Source organism: Lichenostomus cassidix, chromosome 7 (assembly GCF_008360975.1).
Source record: "Lichenostomus cassidix isolate B80296 chromosome 7, HeHo_3.0, whole genome shotgun sequence".
NCBI lineage: Eukaryota > Metazoa > Chordata > Aves > Passeriformes > Meliphagidae > Lichenostomus > Lichenostomus cassidix.
In genome coordinates, this window is record NC_139488.1 from 21,938,165 (window position 1) to 21,954,273 (window position 16,109).

The 16,109-nt window shown below is 42.3% G+C and overlaps 1 protein-coding gene across 2 annotated transcripts in view; it reads right to left on the bottom strand.

Moving 5' to 3' along the window:
• The window catches only part of LOC146434731 (unconventional myosin-X-like), a 57,782-nt gene that overhangs the window by 14,203 nt on the left and 27,470 nt on the right, over positions 1-16,109 (bottom strand). For both annotated transcript variants that reach the window (XM_085066668.1, XM_085066669.1), the window contains 8 exons: positions 12,846-13,151; positions 9,480-9,519; positions 7,204-7,995; positions 5,032-5,155; positions 4,305-4,548; positions 3,394-3,489; positions 1,663-1,756; positions 999-1,054 (listed from right to left, as the gene is read on the bottom strand). In XM_085066668.1, the coding sequence (XP_084922794.1) occupies positions 999-1,054; positions 1,663-1,756; positions 3,394-3,489; positions 4,305-4,548; positions 5,032-5,155; positions 7,204-7,995; positions 9,480-9,519; positions 12,846-13,151 (1,752 nt within the window). The remainder of the gene's footprint in view (positions 1-998; positions 1,055-1,662; positions 1,757-3,393; positions 3,490-4,304; positions 4,549-5,031; positions 5,156-7,203; positions 7,996-9,479; positions 9,520-12,845; positions 13,152-16,109) is intronic.

Sequence of the window (16,109 nt, forward strand, 5' to 3'; positions counted from 1 at the left end):
CAAGAGAAATTAAAAAGTAGAATGCAAGTATGAAGAAAAAGGTGCTACTGAGCTCTGTTAAAAAAATGCATAAACCCAAGGGAGATAAAAATAAGCTGCATAAAAATGTTGGTTGACAATAAGCATTCTCCTCAGAATTTGTTTAACATGGCTTCAAACACTGATATTCCAGAAAAGCATAACTAAGCACATACATAAACAAATTTTGACTGGTCAGGTTACTATTTGTTCCTAGTTCTCACTGGTACACAGATTAATTATGAGGAGTACAGGCTGAGAACTGTCCAAAATGTTTTGATCAATGAAATCTTAGTTCAATTCTGAAATGCATTTTCTGAACTAGTTAACTACAAGGTCCCAGCCAGCTGCGTGAGGAAAGAAAGCCCCAGACCACAGAGGTAAATAACCTAATAGCTAACATTTTACTTCAGCACTGTGGTAAGTATCTTTGCCCTGGCTGAACCTGTTAATATGTGGGAAATAATTAAATGTTAACATAAGTGATATGAAATGTCCCATCATCTCTTTTCTGAAATTAACTAACTAAAGGTCTGTGCTCTGTTGTGTTGCAAAAGTATCAAGAATAATACAGATTCCTAAATTCATCCATTATTCCTCCACAATGCTGGTTCTTTTCCCCAAATTTACAAGACTAACTCAAAACTACGCTGTTGAAAACACGGAAGTGCTGCTTTTCCTGGGTATATTTATTCAGTGCTGGTAATAGGTAACACTATCTTTTTTGGCATTGAGATGATGCTGTTTTCACTTTTAGGAGTTGAAGGAGAAACTTTCACTCAAAGACAATACATACATAAACTTCATGCCTTATTAAGTGACATTGCTTGAAACTAGCTAAAGATTTCAGCTATGTTTACTTGTTTGTAGAAAAACTCCTGTGAGTTTAAACAAATACAAATCCCAGTGGAAACCTGGATCTACCCCCAGAAATATTGTGGAGTTTCTGATTTAAGAGATGGTCAGACTGCTGTACCTACCTATCAGGATTGTCTGAGGCACAGACAGAGTCAATAAGCCCAACATCCAGGGTTCCCTGTACAGTGAAGAAGACACAGATTTCATTTTAGATTACAGGCATTCTCCTTTGTGAATGGGATTGGAACTGAAACCATTCCTCTGAATTCCAATAGCTTGAGTAGAAAGGAACATGCAAGAAAAAACACAAGTGAGTCATCTTTGCTCCCTAAACAGTGCAAGATGTGCAAGGGCTCCACACGACTGGAGCAAAAACAGTTACGAGTTTCCAGAGACTACATGAAGATCTGAAATAACCTTTGCTATTATCTCTGTACCACCAAAATACATAAATACACCGTTTTTCCCAACTGCCATCTTCTGTCTGGAATAATTGTGACCCAGACTAGTCCCATCCAAAGACATTTTATCTGCATGAGGCAGCCTCCCTCTTCCCCTCCAACCGAAAAGATCGATCTGTGATCAAGCTGAGCAACCCACCACAAGCACCATGTTCCCCACTGCTTACCCTGCCTGCTATCAGCTTTGCTGGTTCTTTATAATTACTGTCCAGCTTTCTTATACTGCTTATGAAGTACAGCACTGCATGTGCTGGAAAAAAATGCACAAATAGTTAAACACGAAGGGCTCCAAGCATGCCCACAGGCTGGTTGCACAGTAACTCACCACTGCATTCTTTGGATTGGCCTGCTCATCCTGCATTTCCCTCAGCTGCTGTGCTGTAGCGCTGTGTACTCGGCTCAGGACATTAAACCACCCGCTGGCAATCAAAACAGAATCAGAGATAAACTTTGGGTAGTGAAACTGGCTCTAGAATATGATCAAGGAACCTGGAAAGAGGCCACTGGGAAAATTTCTTCATTCACAATTTCCTGACTACTATGCCACAAAATATCTCTTGGGCTGATCATACCAGATTCTAATGTCTTCCTTCCTCCTTATTTATCCATGAAAATTCTGTGCATGTTCTTCAACCCACTGACAGCTGCTCCTGCAAAATCCAGTTTTCTACTTGTTATTCAAGGAACTGTAAGTAGGCAGTGGCTTTACAGGGAGCCCATGTCAGCAGATTGAGAAGAGCATACAGCACTTATAAAAACAGGGTTTGTTGGGAATCTTCCTGGACTAGAGTCCTAGAGACGCCTGGGAGCATTCTTGATTAGGCTCTCTCTGATCTGCTAATAAACTTGAAAGTCATATGGCTGGCAATTAATCATGAGGTTGTTTATAAGTGAATCTGAGTTAAGTTTTTTGTCTGTGAAAGGGCTTCTCTTACAGACATATCTGGAGGCTAATCACTGTTGCAGAACAAGCAGATTCTTATCTGCAGCTTCCAGTGAGATCAGCAAACATCTGTACTTCATGGAGGATTCTCAAATTGGATACTCCATGACATCTGCTAATCTGCCCTTTGCTACTGCAAGTGTTGGTGCTTTCTTCTCCCTCAGAACAGAGACTGATAGGGCATAGACAAGAGGCCACATTTGGTTTACACTTGTCCTAACAATTCTGCAGTGTTATCTTAGGGCATGCCTACAGCAGTTGTGGAAGTTCTGGGTTAAGAAGTTATTGTTCCTTCTGCTACTGCTCCCCTGAATTTGCCTGTTTCTTGTCCATGTGGCTGTTCCTCAGTCTGTTTCTGCTAAATCGTGTCCAAACACCTTTCCCTTTTCTCTCTGTCCACAAAAAAAAAAAATGATTGCATACCCTAAATAGCTTCACAGAATCAGCAGATCAGAGAAACAGTTACACTGTGTGGACTGAGAGAGCAGAAGCCTTGGTAAAAGTGGGTAGACATGAGAGGCTGGGGACAGTAACCTCTTAACTTGGCTTTGCATAGCCAGGACAGGTTGTCCAACCTGCCCTTAAACAACTGATTCCCACTGTCTGGCTAGGATGCCAAGAAGGAAGGACATGAGTCACTTGTTTGCTTTGCACTGGGAAGATTTTATCAGATGACACTACAGACTCTGATAAGCTCCAGCCTTTTTTCTGTCTCCTGGATAAAACCCAGCTGCTCTTGCAATCATTTACAGACCACATGAATAGACTTTTTGTTTGATTCAAGATTCCATTAAATAAATAAATCAGCTATTAGATGTTCCAGTTTATATTAAGGTTTGTGTGTCTGCTGAAGTAACCCTTGAATTCAGCACACTCACAGCCACATGAGAAGGTGGCAGTCCTGTGACTGGCAGCCTGAACCACGACATTGGTAGCTGCAACATTAGGTCCCCAGAGTAGGTGCGGTACCTCCAAGAGTGAAATGACACTCTGGAACAAAACCCCCACTTTTTTCCAGAAAAAGAGAACTGGTTATATTTCTCAAACTCTCCCATGAGCAGCAGGGTCAGGCCTGCACTGAATGAACAAACCTAACAAAACTCCTTGTTGTACCTGGCATCTTCTGGCGACTCTGCAACGATATGATAAACTCTGTCTTCTGTCACAATGTCCAAGGCATTCTCCTTTTCATGAATATCCACAATCTCTCTGGAACACAAGAAAGCACAAGAGCCAAAGCTAAAAACCTTTCACAGGTCTGAATTCCATCTGGTCGCTTCTTTCACATCATACCCTTCACCACACAGAAGGGAAATGACTGCTTCAGATGGCTCGTAACTCTGACAGAAATACAAAATTCTGCCAATACACATCAAGATCTTTGAAGAGATTTGTACAGTTAAAAACTAAAGCTTAAGGCATTACATGGATTTTCAAGACAGCAGCAGACTAAATGGAAGAAGAGATAACAGGGAGGTTGATAGAGAGATCTGTTTACAAAGGTGGGAGTGCCACTCTTTTTGGCACTTTACAGGTTTGCATAATGCTAATAGATGACCAGTCTGTCCTTTCTTACAGCAGGAGCTGAGGAATTGACTATGGCAGCAGAAAGAGCATTCAGGACTCAGGAAAAGGCACAGTACATGCTGCCAAATTCAAATCCCGCTGTGAGCTTCGTAATACCTCACTGAAATGCCTGGAGAAGCCAGAAAACAGATGGAATCTGGGTAGGAGAGAATGCATGGGGTATGTACTTAATTAGCCCCTCCTGGTCTGACTCCATCCACAGCTTGGAAAGAGCTTCTGCTGGATTATGAAATGCAAGACTGGAAAAAGAACTATCAAGTAATTGCAGACTACCTCCCGAGCAGAACTAGGTGCTGTAATTTTCTTTTCCTTCCTTTGTTTCTTGTTCTCCAAGCACCACAGGAGATACACAGGCCGATGAACGGCAGCACTGGACACTTCACTACTGATTTAGAGAGTGAACAGTAGGGATCAAAGGGATTTATTTTTGCACTCACTTTGCCCTTCTGATATCAATTGTCCCCTTCAGCTTTTCCTCACTATCATTCTCAAAGTACATGAGCTTGGATTCCCGAAGCACGAACCAGCGGCGTTTCCAGTTGCGGCGTGACAGTGTGGACATTCCTCCGCCTTTTTTGTAGAGCCAGCCCGACTTCAGGGCCTCCTGCTTGGTGCGGAACCACATGAAGGCCTCGTTCTTCAGGACACACCAGCGCCGCCGCCACGGGTTCATCAGACCTCCTGCAAAGCAAGGCAGCAAGATCTCATCAGACATGCAACAAGGGCCACGCTCCCATTCTGGTCCTGCTCCTGGGCCGGAACAGCTGCTGCTTCAGTTCTGACACGGAACAGAGGAACTGAAGGGGAGAAATAAGGCTGTGCTTAATTTCAGACATAGAAAAAACAGAACAAATTAGTGAAACAAAAGCAAAATATAGAAATGTATGCACTACTCAAGTATTTTTGTTCTGTCTTCAGTTTCATAGCTGAGAATGAATTGTTTAAGCCCATACCAAGCAGGCACAATTAGGTCTCAGTGGTGAAGATATCTTTGACTCCCAGCTCCTATCTCTTTATTTGTTGTTTTAAATAAAACAAGAATTTTAAAAAAGGAGAATAAACTGAGAACTAAGAGCAAATAGAGATGATGATTCTGGACAAACAGAAGAGGAAAGCAGGTTTCCTGGATTCCATCCATCCGTGGTTTTGACAGAATCCACTTACCTTTCATGTAGAGGTAACTGTGAAAATAGGGCGGCCCTGAGCCATTGAAGATAGTGACTCGTCCATTACAAAACTCCTCATCTGTATCAATGTAAACATCCACTTCTTCTTCGCTCTCCAGAAACTGAAGGAAAAAGAAGAGATATAGACTACTTGGGTTCTCCTGGTTGCAAGAGACTGGGGCAATTTTTCTCCCGGGGCAATTAACTGCGTTAGAAAAATCACATGATCAGAAGGTGCAAAACTACACACAGTCTCTTTACAAAAAAAGCACTACGGTAAAAGTAGAGGCTTGACAGCTTACCCATTAATGCCTAAAGCAAGAACACAGAATTTTCATACCTGAAAGGAGAGCAGTGGACATGGCTAGAAAGCTCCAAATACCTGCAGTAACAAACTTCCTGCTTCAAGGCAGAACCCACCCTGCAAAATCTAATTTGATGAGATTAAGAGAGAATTTTTCATTTTGGAGTTTTCTGATTTTTCTGGCAGAAAGGCCACAATGCCAGACAAGATGGAATACTGATTTAACCCCAGCAAGGAAATTACTTGCTTTGGGTTGATTAGGAAAGAAATCAAGTCCAGGATAACTGAACCCTAAAAACATCAATCTGAATTACTGAAATAATAATACTGAATTTACTCATCTCTGTTCTCCAACTAGATAAATGCCCTCAGCTGTAAGAAAGTACTTCACACACCAAATCATTTCCTTTACCTTAAATACAATTTCCTTTGATTTGCTGTATTAATTTAATAGTAATGAAAGCTGTTCCTTAGACCTTTTCCTTCCTCAAATGCATACTGTTTCTTTTCATTTTCCCTTCTGTCTTCTCTCTGTGACCCCTTTGTGCTACTCTTTCGTCTCATCCCTGGTCCACTCAATTCATTCTCTCCCTTGACATTAAGTTTCAAAAACCAGGTAGTCTTGGAACAGCAGCTACTGATGGGATCTTGACTCAGCTGTGGTTATCTCTTCCTGTAGCTCACAATATGACAAAGTATGAACTGGCTTGTTCATTAGTCTTACTCACTGATGAGCCCAATAAAACCCTCCACTTCTACCTGTGTTTTAAGAAGGATGGTAGAAACCGGCCTAAGCTGTAACAGAATGACTCATGATTTGAAGATTACCTGACAGTGATCTGTGAGTATCTGCCCACAGAGAAGGTACTTTTACTCAGGCAGATCACATCATTAAAAATTCTGATGGCTGGCAGCTGACATTAGGGAAATGCAAACAAGAAAATCATGCAACTTTTTAAGAAAGGTCACAATCTCTCACTGGAAAAGCATACTGAAGGATGTAAACTGAATTCCAAAAAAAAAAAAATTCAATAGTTTCCTAAAAGATACTTCGTAGTTCAAGTGTCTCTTCTCAGGGACATCATTTATCTGAAGTATTTTTGTGGCTGTCATTGGCTTTACACCTGAACTCCTCACAATCTTATTTGGCTTTGGCATCCTGTTCTGTAAGCAGATTTATCATTGCAATATTAAGTAGCTGGGCCTGAGGGCACTCCAGATTCTGAGCCAGTGTGGGATCTAAGCTGAGATGCTTCAAGTGCAAGGCCAATAGCTCAGCTTTACCACCCTGTCATTGTCCCTGCAGCAGGAACGAAAAGGCTCAGTGATCTTGGTTGTGTGCACTGGGACCAAGCCGAATCACCACAGTAATTTCTTCCAGCTTTAGAATAGCTTAACTTGTACACAGCAGCTGAAAATAAACCCTTGACTCTGAACAGAACTAGAACCAAGAGAAGTTTTGGAGACAGAGACAAATCAAATCCCAGCCTTTCCCATCTCCTCTTGTCATTGCACACCAGAACCTTAGAGAGATTTCACAGAAGGGGCCTAAGACAGAACATATACCTACAAAATTGCAGTTGTCTGCTTTCCTTCTCCCTAAAGGGTGTTACATTAACATACAGTGATGGGAACAATCTAAAATAGGTACATGTGCTAGCTTGTGCGCCAGTAGACACGGGACAATCACAGGCCCTCTGGCCTTCAGCCTATCTATGACTCTGCCCTTTTTTCCAAGCTGATTATTAAAAACAACATATTAGTAACTATACCCAGAGTGAGCAGGCATACGGTAAGAAGGCAAACATGTTATAAACATCAACAAAATCACACTAATGTCCAGAAGGTGAAGGGAAGGATTCTCACCGAGTCCAGGCTGCCACGGTTGGAGTCCAGGCTGGTACCATGGGAGTGTCTCAGGTCCTCCTCACCATTCAGAGGCTCAGCTGAGGTGTTACCTCCATCTCCATAGCCATCAAACTCCTCATGGTCATAGTCAGACTCCACATCTGGGGGGGAAGTGTAAATGGGCTCTCCTGCCTCTCCACTGTTACTCCTCTGTGTATCAGAGACAGAGCTGTAAATGCTTTCTGCTGGGTTAGAGAGGGCTCTCTGCTCCTTGGAGCTAGCAGTTCTTTCTACAGGCTGTCCTGGAGCAGGGACAACTGCTCCCTCTTCCCTCTGGAGATGCAAAAGGCTTGTGTTTGCAGCTTCATTTGAGTAGTTATCACTGTTCCTTGTGCCATGCTGATTTGGGACCACCAAACTGGAAGTTGGCTGTCCTTCATCATCAGCATGAAAACCCTCATCGACTTCTTCTTCAGCCAGTGGTGCCACCAGGCTGCAGTCAATGTTGAGTGTCCCCTCACTAGAAAGTGAGCGCTCTAAGTTCTGCACACTTTCATCCAGATTGCCAAAATCCAGCAGCTCCAAGAACTCCTGGGCAACCCTTGATGCCTCTTTTTCCAGCCTCTGTATCTCTTCTTCTCGCTGCCGATTGATTTCATTCCTCGTGTCTTCAGAGATGACAGACATGTGATCCTCCTTCTGTTGCTGCAACTTTTCAATCTCCTTCTCCAGTCTTAAGATCTCCTCCATCTGACGTCTCTCTTCTTCTTGCAGGGGAATATTCACCTCCTCAGTGTTTACTGTTTCCACCTTAAAGAATTTATAACAGTGTTAAAGCACTTTCTTCAACCTGTCTGTGTTCCTTGCCTGGACCTTTTATTCTTCCTGTCTCCTGTGCTTGCCTTGTACTTACCATCTACAGAAAGATGATTCCAAGCATCCTGCAATCATTCATGGTGTAAAAGCTAAAGGCAGAACTACTGGATCTTCAGGTACCTCCTTTTTCCCAGCAATCTACCTCCTTTATGAATCATACAAGGAAGCTCACTGGGTTCAGTAAATTTTTAGAAGAACCTCTCCATCTGTTGCTCATTGTACACTGCAACTGGGACAGAAGTAGCCTAAAAGTCCATTCTCTCTTTTTTGAACTCACACTCACGTAGGAGAAAGCACCTACATATGAATACATATATGCACAGACTGCTTAAGAACTGAAAATTTCCCAGATATTCATTAAGAGATCTGGAAATTTCATCGTTTCCTGAAATGAAAATCTGACCATCAGAATCTAGGGCTGGAAGGGATATTTGTGTGAAGCAGGACTGTATCCACTCCAACCACAGCCCAACAAAACTCCACCCAGAATTTCTTGGCATTCTTAAGCATCGCTGGATGGCTGGTGGCTGACTGCTGAAGACTCTCTCCACACTGAAATAACAGGAAATTTCTAGCAGTTGTGTGACAATTAGAAAACACTGGTAACTCTCACTGATGTTTAATTGTAAGGTAAAGCCACCCTCCCCTCCAGAGGGGATGTTGAAAACATACACATGAGAGAAAGATATACATGAGAAAAAGCAAAAATAAATTCCAAAAGGATTTAATGTATTTCCTGATAGGCCTTGTGACAATGCAGTCAATATATTGGCCTGTTTAAACCCTAATCCTCAATTTCTCTAGTTACCTTGTTGCTTGTTCTCTACTTGACCCTTACTTGTGCATGAATGCCTTTCTGTGCTCTATTCTGTCATCTCTCCTGAACAAAGATGGTCTGAAACTGGGGAACAAGTGGTATGGGGGAAAAAATAATGAGATACACAGCTATTTTCACACACCTCAGGGTAGGTGGTCTGCTCTTTGATATGTCAAGTACCAACAATTAGATCAGTTACAAGGGGTTTATTTTAGCCATGGCAGCAGTTGGCTGCACTCTTATTTTGGCTGTTACAGGCAACAATCCAGGAAAACAGACTGTGTCACCGTGTAGCACATCACAAGGTTATCTAACAAGCTCAAGCAGTAGAGATAAAAAAAGGATGCTTCATGTTCAACATGGATATTTTCAAACAGAACCTATGCAAGCTCATACAAGAGCCTTGAAAAAAGCCCTACCTTGTTAACTCCGTGTACCTCTACCAAAGCCAAACACCTGCAGGTTCTCAGTGAAAAAAGGCCATTTTTAAAAAACTGTTGCCACAATAACAGTACCAGTATTCAGGCAAAACGGAGGCAATGAAAGTCTCTTCACAGATATTCAGAAGAAAACATGTGAAAAGAATAACTGTTAAACTTACCTGGGCCACCTGGAGTAGCTCGTTCAGTTGCTCCTTTTCTCTGTCAAAAAACAAGACATAGTGAGAGACAGACCTAGTTCTCCTAAGCAAGGTTTTCAGAATTACATGGACACATCATCCCTCCACAGATAAGGTTAAAATGAGGTACTTGCTGTAAGACTGATTTAAAAGCTTTTCCAATTTAGTAAAAATCCAATTCTCTGTGGTTGGCATGACCTTTGTGGATGTAACAGATTTTCCCCATGCACTTAACTTTCAGATCAATTAGGAAATTGGATTAGTTGGAACACGCCAGGAAGGACATTGCAAACAGTGACAGAAAGCCAAATCAGACTCATGATAAATGTAAACAGAACCTTCTGAAGTTCTGTAAGTCTGTGAATATTGAGTGTGTAACTGATAGATACCAGGAAACTATGTTTGTTTTTTCAGAAGAGAATTACTGCAATATCAGCACCGAAATTTGTGTTTTGCTTTTACTCTATTAAAGGCCCAACTCACGTAACTTCTCAGTGGCATGCAAACCCCAGCGAATTAGTGAAGACTGTAAGAGTCAGAGTTTGTTAGTAAACATGAGCAGAGGAAAAAAACTATCCCATGGTGTTGCATCTCCCCCCAGATCAAAGAGGTTGCACTCCAAAGGAAAGCTGTCACTACGGCCAGTTTCTCCAGAGTGAGTACACAACTGAACCAGCACACAGACAAATGCCAGGGTCATGCTTAGGCTGCAGGAACAGAATGCTGCTGGATGGAAGAAAGTTACCACTGCCAGTGGTAACTTCCAAATCTATAATTCAACCCCAAGGAGAACAGGAGGGTAATGATATGTATTTCCCAGGCCTTACAGATTTTCCCAGCCAAATTCTAAACTGCAGCTGCAAGTGACAAAGTCCTTAAAGCTCTCACTCTTGTGCTGTCTCAAAAAAAAATCCAGGAAATGTTTGTAAATGAAAGCTGACATAAGTGAGATCCAGATGGCTCCAGCTCTACTGAGAGATCGCTAGTCATCAAGAGTTAAACAACTGCCTTAAATGATAAGAGGGCTCAAAAGCACAACCATTTTATAACAAATTAGGAATACCACCTATAATCTACATACAAATGCCTGCAACTATTCCTCACAATTTTTAAACCTCTGGTATTTCTTGCTGCTTTCTAGTCATCATCAACTGATCTACAATCTTCCTGAAATGTGATACCCAAAACTAGGGACAATACTCCAGCTCAAGTCTTACCAATGTCAACTGGTACAGAAGTATCACCATATCCTACAGAAACAATTCTGTTCATAGAGAGCATTTGCTTTCTCTTCTCACACCACATGACAGTGGTGACACACTCAACTTAGCCTCCAGACTTTGCCCCTGATGTTGAAGTAGGCATTCCACCTCCACTCCCTGTGCAGTTGATTATTCCTAACTGAAAATCTGCATATGCCTGTATTGAAAGTTACCCTGTTTTTCAGATCCTTTCTTTAACTTGCCAGAATTATCTGAACTCTAATTCTAGGCTATATGCCTACAGCCCCTCAGCAGATGGTTTTAGCCACAAATTTAGTAAGGATATTGGTATTTCCTCATCCAAGTTCTTATGAAAACATTGCACAAGTACCATATCCAGCACAGATCAGGGAAGAATCCCATTCACGAGTTCTCTTCTATTTAACAAAAAGCTACTATTGTCTATTAATTAAAATGCAATAAAACCACAAATCCTAATCTTCCTTCATGTACTTTTTTCAAAAGCAAATTTCTTTTAGCATCTTAAGAGTATTGTCATAACATATCAAAGCCCTAACCTACCGTTTACCTACCCAAAGTCAAGTTCCCTATCCTCCATGGCTTCTTCCTGTCCACATAAGCTACCACAGAAGGAAACAGGTAACTTTAATGCTGTCTGTTCTTCAGAAATCGACACTGGCTCGATTCCTTTATCAAGCATTTAAAACTGATTTGAAATTTCTATGGACTTCCACCTCATTTTGAGGTCAAATGAACATTCAGATGTTTGCCAAATTGGTCTGCTAGCACCATTCTGGCTACTAACTCAGATGCCACTTAACATTAATTAGAAAATGAAAACAAAATTAATTTGCATGATTCCTAGCTGACACTTCTCTCAAATGATGCTGGGTTGAACACAACCCTCATGATCTGGGGACTAAAGGGCAAAAATAGACTTGACATGTCCTTCCTTTTATTATAGAATCAAGTGCTGAGATGGAAGGGACCCATCAAGGTCATTGAGTCCAACTCCTGGCCCTGTGCAGGACACTCCAAGAGTCACATCATTTGCCCAAAAGTGAACTCTGTTAGGCTTGGTGCTGTGACTGCTTCTTTAGGGAGTCTGCCCCAGTGCCAACAACGCTCTGGATGCAAAAAACTTTCCTGATACCCAATCTAAATCTCCCCTGAGTCAGCTTCCTGCCATTTCCTCGAGTCCTGTCACCAAGCAAGAGAGTGAGGAGATCAGAGCCTACTCCTCCTCTTCTCCTCGTGAGGCTATTGAAGACCACAATGAGGTCCTTCCTCAGTCTCTTCCAGAATGAACAGACCAAGTGACTTCATCCATTCCTTGTATGGTTTCCCCTTTAGATCCTTCACCATCCTCACTGCTCTCCTTTGGACATTCTCTAATAGCCTAATGTCCTTTTTATATTGTGGTGCCCAAAACTGCACACAGGACTCAAGGTGAGTGCTTCTAACCTTAGAATTTTCTGATGCTTGCCACACAATCTGATGAGATCCACCTCTGGGAAAGTATGTAACAAAAGCCTAGAAGAAATGCAATCAACTACTTCTGAAAAGCAAACTATTACACAATTACATGTTGAAATTTACATAATAATAAACTGAGCAGAGTCCAGCGGGTGCAGCGAGCGGCAGTGCTGACCACACACACCAGAATAGCACTTCTCATTTGCCACTAGAACTGCTGCTAAGCTCCTTCATTCCCACCAGAGTTTCCTGCCATCCCTCCTCGTTGGCTCCCGACTGCATGGCTGTCTGCAAAGGCTGCCATCTTGGCAGGGAGGGTCTGACCCCATTTTCCCTTTCACTCTCTACATGCAATTGCCTGTGGTAGATGCCACGTTGGAAATGGGTATTTCCACCATTTTGGGTTTCTCTTTGTCTTCAGGGAGTTTGTGAGATTTAGCAAATTTGCATCTAGTGATTATTTACTGTTGTTTTTCGCCTGTTGCAGTTTCATTTGTTAGTAAACTTAACTTTTCATTTACAGCTACTCCTATTCTTTCCTTATTGGTGGAAAGGGATTGGTTAAAAAAAAAAGGGGGAGAACTCATTTTAGAATGCTCCCCTTTAAATTGTCTTAAACCAGGACAGAGCGCAAGATACCATCTTGTACCTTTCCTTCACCTCTTCCTCTTCCTGTTTCCTCCTATGCTCCTCCTCTTCTTGCCATTGTCTTTCCTCTTCCTCTCTTCTGATCTGTTCTTCCTCCTCTTGCCTCCTCCTCTCCTCCGCTTCCTGCTTCCGCTGGAGTTGCTGCTGCAGCAGGTGCTGGTAGAGGCTGCGAGCCAGGCGGCCACGCCAGTGCTTCTGCAGGGTCACCGCAGACGCCTTCAGGCGCAGCAGGCTCTTCTTCCAGAAGTATGCTCGGTAGTTCTTTTGGATTATAACAACACTGGATAGCACCTTCTGATACTTCTTCCTAAAAGCAGAACCAGACACTTAATGCGCCACTAAGTCATTCATGCTCTGCATCTCTCATGCCCTTGCATACTGACCGCATCCAAAGGAAAGCTCTTTTGGAAAAACATAATTTAGAAGTGACACAATTTCTGTTCCACTCCTGTCACTACCTGTAAATCATATTCACAGCACTGTTCTCCCTCCTAAATCTACCACTGGTTTGTTTCAGTGGGCACCTACTTTTGTGAAGAGTCTCAGAGGATCAGGGAGAGATATTTGGCACATGGAAAGGGCAGATCCTCTGGCCCAAAGTCTCTTTGCATTGCACATAAACACATTCACTGTGCAGTGAGTGCAACATTCAGCATGGATTTATTATAACAGAAACATACAAATGGGCCTTACTATGAGAAGAAATATTGCCCCATCCCTTAAGTGGTCAAAAGCAAATTACTCTAAGACAGGCAAAAGCAGTGCAAAAAATAGAATTTTGTCACATTAATTTCATATTGTCTGGGAGAAAACACACTGATACTACAATATTGATGGCTGAATCAAACATTTTAACAGGTTCACATAAATACTTCTACTGCACAACAGTTTAATTAAACAACAATCAGAATATTCTGAATTGCAAGGGACCCACAAGGATCATCAATGACATAAAAATCAACTTTGCAGCACTTTAAGAACATGATAGTGCCCCAGAACACAAGAATCATCATCTAGTATTTCTGTAGTCTATTAAAGTTGTAGAAAACTCAGATTTTTGCCTCTGTATTACAGACTATTTTAACCAAGGACATGAAAAAAAGTTCCTGGTAGAAGTTTGAACATGACACACAAACCAGGAAAACAAGAAGAGTTACTACTACACAGTAATCTGGATCAATTTGTAAGCTAGATTCAAGCAAACATTAAACAATCCAGAAGAGCCAATCGTAAGGTCTTGTATCGAGGAATCAAAGGCCGAACACACCTGATGAGGGACTGTTGGGAAGCAGCAAGTCAAATACGGATTTCTCGGCCCCAGATCATCACAGAATGGCAAACTCCCATCACAATGCTATAGAAAAAATACTACCGGGATTCTTATACTTGCAAGCAGAAATATTGCATAGAATACTGCTTTTATCCTATGTTCTGTGTTAGCAACCCCATTTCAAGAATAATGTTAGACCCTCAAGTGATTTCTGAGGAAGCAGGATTGGCATCAGAAGTTCAGGCTTAAAGAATGAGAGCACTTACTGTATTTATGACCTTAAGAAATAGAAATGGCTAAGGCAAGGCTTGACCCCAATTAAAGTATACACATTTCTGTTTTTCAAACAGAGAACGTAAGATTTAACCGACCTGAATCTGACATCTATTAAGGCTGAAATTAAGCAGACATTTTTTAAAGTAATTTAATATATTTAGACACCTTAATATCTTGCTGTAGGGAAACAACCATTGGTACTAGTCAAATCGAAACCTTCTTTAATCCAAACCAGAATTTGCAGAGAGAAGTTCTATGGGGCTATTACACAGAATCTTGGGCCAGCAGGCTACAGGAATCCTTGAGGTCTTACAGTCCTAGAAAGCACATTGGAAATAGCCTGGTATTCTCACATATACTTCCCACAGACTTTCTGCAACACCCTGAGGAAAAGACACACCTTAAAATCCCTGTCCTGGCAATAAAATTCCCTTCAAATGGCAACAGATCCATCTGCACATCAGATCCATCAGCCCAGTCAGGAAAATCAGGAGAGGGATGCTAACAGCAGTAGTGTGCAGAGGTCATGCTCTTTTCCGTAAGTATTAAGTCAAAGGTAGGAAGCTCAGAGAAAAGAGGAGGAAAGGCAAGAGGTGGCAAGAAGTAAGTAGGAGGTTTTAGGTTAAAATTACTCCTGGGCAGCAATCCCCTCATCCCTGCTCCTTCTGTCCACCCTGCGTCCTGCACATGGGGTGTGAACAGCTGCACGTGCACCCTCTGCCAAGGCAGACATAACTCCATCAAAAAGGGTACTCTGACTTTTACAAAATGCATCTGCCAGAAACTCTCTCAAGTGCAGCATGTGCCAAGCCCTGCCCAGCTACAGGCCAGCTCTGCCTGCTAATCTGCCAGGCTGAAGTGCCCCCTCATTCCTCATGACCACAGCCAAGCTTGCAGATGCCCTTCAGCTGGAATTGCTGCTCAGAGGCTGCAAATTTCATTCCCCTCGTTCAAGCTTCCACTGACCCTTCTGCACTGGCCAAAGAAATTCAACCTGCAGACCAAGTGAAGGGGCTGGGAGACATCCTGACCATGTATCACACCAGAGAAGGCAGGCTGGCTGCAAGGCTCCAGTGAAATTCAGTTAATTATTCTGTCAATGAGCTATAGTTAGCAGTTATGCCTCCAAGGACTAGAGAACACAGGTTATGGAGCAATATGCCACTGTCTTCCTCCCCTGAGCAATACAGTCCCACATAATCCAGGGACATAGTCAAATTCGTACATGGATCCTGCACTGTGGTTTTTAGCTGGTGAAGCTGTTACCTGCATCTCAGAGCTCCACAGATCAGCTACATAACAATGGGGGCATTTCAATGGGCTTGATTTTCTTGTCTCACATTTTAGTGATCAGAGATACTAGGCTGCATAGGCTGCAGGGAATGAGAGCAAAGAAAATCTGGTTCTCCAGGCTCACAGAACAAGTTCACAAAGGGGGAGAAACCAATAAAATCCTTCCTTTGCCAGTCTATTTTGCATGAGACCAAATGAATTTAAATACACTTATACTTGCAAAACTAACATAAATGGTATCAAGCTAAAGGCAGCACATACTGGTATTCCTGCCCAGCTCTGCATAGACCATTCAGCACTTGCCCACATGAACTCCTGCCTGCTGGACTTTTTTCAATACAGGTGCAGTGCAACTGGAAACTCTTCACAGTAAGTTTTCCAGACCCCCTCTCCAGCTCTTCTTTACTCCTTGCTCTCCTCCCCTGC